General features: G+C 60.0%; 1 protein-coding gene across 2 annotated transcripts in view; it reads left to right on the top strand.

Moving 5' to 3' along the window:
• CACNA1C (calcium voltage-gated channel subunit alpha1 C) overlaps window positions 1–2,500 on the top strand; it is a 420,733-nt gene that overhangs the window by 415,499 nt on the left and 2,734 nt on the right. For both annotated transcript variants that reach the window (XM_024733016.1, XM_024733015.1), the window contains exons 43-45: window positions 395–501; window positions 962–1,065; window positions 2,447–2,500. The exon at window positions 2,447–2,500 is cut by the window's right edge and continues 4 nt beyond it. In XM_024733016.1, coding sequence (XP_024588784.1) covers window positions 395–501; window positions 962–1,065; window positions 2,447–2,500 — 265 coding nt within the window. The remainder of the gene's footprint in view (window positions 1–394; window positions 502–961; window positions 1,066–2,446) is intronic.

Here is a 2,500-nt window from a genome sequence, read left to right as displayed (position 1 = left end):
CTCACTAGACACCCCCAAGGGCCCACAGCTGCCCCTCACCGATGACCGCACGTTTGCGCTCTTGCTGACCAAGGGTGGGCAGGCCCGGAGAGTGAGGGGGCACAAGCGTGGCCTCGCGCTGGGAGTGGCCGTGGTAGACAGCATCCGCCTGTGAGCAGGCCAGTGCAGAGAGGAGCTGCAGGCCCAGAATTTGTTTCCAGCTTTCTCAGCAGTGGTGGTCCCCCTGCCTCGAATCACAAGTGCCGGAGGACACACGGGGCACAGGCGGAAGGAGCCGCGGGAACATCTGTGACAGCAGAGAGCGCGGCCTTTAGAGAGCACAGAGTGGGGGTCCCCTCACTAGGGAAAAAGCAGGCTGCCCGGAGGTTACAGTGCCCAGTGTCCTCTGCTCCAGGCTCTCCTACCAGGACGACGAGAATCGGCAGCTGGCGCCCCCTGAGGAGGACAGGAGAGACATCCATCTCTCTCCGAAGAGGGGCTTCCTGCGCTCCGCCTCCCTAGGTAACCTCAGACCCTCTCTCTAAAGGTGGCCACCCCCCCGTGACGGTGGCCAGGCACACAGGGGTGACTGAGGAACATCATGTCGTGGGGCTCAAGTGGCCCACGGTTGGGCTGGACCCGGGCTGGATGTGCGCATCTCGGTGAGGGGCCCAGGGCGGGGGGAGGGGGCATCCTTGCCCCTCCCTTGGTGTGAGCTGTCGGGGCCGTGTCATCTTCTTCTCTCTCTCTTTTTTTTTTTTTAATATTTATTTATTTGGTTGTGCCGGGTCTTAATTGCGGCTCACCAGCTCCTTAATTGCAGCATGCAGGCTCCTTAGTTGCAGCACGCATGTGGGATCTAGCTCCCTGACCAGGGATCGAACCCGGGCCCCTTGTATTGGGACCACAGAGTCTTATCCACTGCGCCACCAGGGAAGTCCCCTGTGTCATCTTCTGTGCTGACCCATCACTTGCTCCGCAGGTCGAAGGGCCTCCTTCCACCTTGAGTGTCTGAAGCGACAGAAGAATCCAGGGGGAGACATCTCTCAGAAGACGGTTCTGCCCCTGCATCTCGTTCACCATCAGGTAGCCCCCACTTTGGGACGGGCCACAGGCCACACCGAGCAGGCTAGACAACCCTGTGATGGTCAGGTACCAAATCCCCCAGATGCCCATCAGCCTTCCTGTCCAGACCACGGCTGCGTCCCCACCCGGGGAGGGGGCTCCTCCCACACGAGGACCGTGCTCTCCCGGGCGGGAGACCCAGGAGGTCCTCCTGGACAGCAGGAGCCCCTCCGGAGGCTGGAAGGACCAGCTGCTCCGGGTCGGCCTGAGCATTCTCCTCCCAGTGGCCAGATGTTCCCTCCCCAGACATGGCTACACGACAGGCATACCTGTCGTGTAGCCTAGAGCGGTCATACCTAGAGCCATAAGACGCCTGGACATTTAGCTACACAAAAATCCACCCACTGGAATATGGAAATGACCAGAGAGTGTTCCAGCAGCGTGGTCAGGGACAGGGATGATGTCAGGAAGGCGGGTCCAGGCAGATTCAGCAGTTGAACCGGCTCTTGGCCTGGGTGATGCCAAAAGATGGTGAGATCCAAGACCCCAGCACCAAGCTGCTCTTAGGACCATAGAACTGACGGAGATTTCCAACAATTAGGGGCTGAACTAGTTTCTCCCACCTTCTTCCCTCTGTGATTATACACTCCCTTACCACGGGCCTCTGCTTTAAATGACTTTTTTATCCCCAAAGGCATTCAGTGCCAATCACAGCTTACAGTAGGCATAAGACAGCCAGCGTGGCTCTGCCAGGGCGATGGTATTTCTGCTCAAGGAAATACACGATTTTGCTCGGCCTGTGTGCCATCGCACGAACACGCGTGGTCTCCACAGGGCTTTCTGGAATGTCGAGCAGAGCCTTACGCTTCCCTCAGATGCCCAGGGACCCAGGACCCCAGACTGGGGGCCCTTGAGAGCAGTGGGCAGGGAGGCCAGCAGGCTGGGGGACACAGCGTGTGCTTCTCTGAGAGATTTCTAGAAGCTGATTTCACCCGTCTCTGCTTATCGTGCTGGAAGGAAAACCTCCCTCGATTTACAGCCTCCCCCTATGCTTCTGAGCTGCCCTCTGACCCTTGCGGCCACGTCCCACCCTCTCTGCCCCTCGGGCTGAGCCTCCCCACCAGGCAGGGTTGCTTCCTTGGACTCACGTCAGAGCAGGTGGAGAGGATCCGTGGCTCACGGGGGACGGGGCCAGGACTAGAGAGCAGGTGACCTGGATCCCACTGGCCCGTGGCTTTCTGAGCTTAGAGGAGAAAGATCCCTGCAGACTGACGGTCACAGAGTCTATTTAGGGCGGTTGAGACCGGCTCCAGGTCCAGGTGCCTGACCGAGAGGGTGCCAGCATTGGGCAGTGGGACACGGCTGAGGCCCCCTGACCCGCACTCTCGTGTCGTGTCCACAGGCGCTGGCAGTGGCGGGCCTGAGCCCCCTCCTGCAGAGAAGCCATCCCCCTGGC

The sequence above is a fragment of the Neophocaena asiaeorientalis genome, unplaced genomic scaffold (assembly GCF_003031525.2).
Source record: "Neophocaena asiaeorientalis asiaeorientalis breed wild unplaced genomic scaffold, Neophocaena_asiaeorientalis_V1.1 scaffold150, whole genome shotgun sequence".
Taxonomy (NCBI): domain Eukaryota; kingdom Metazoa; phylum Chordata; class Mammalia; order Artiodactyla; family Phocoenidae; genus Neophocaena; species Neophocaena asiaeorientalis.
This window is presented reverse-complemented; position numbering and strand designations above follow the sequence as displayed.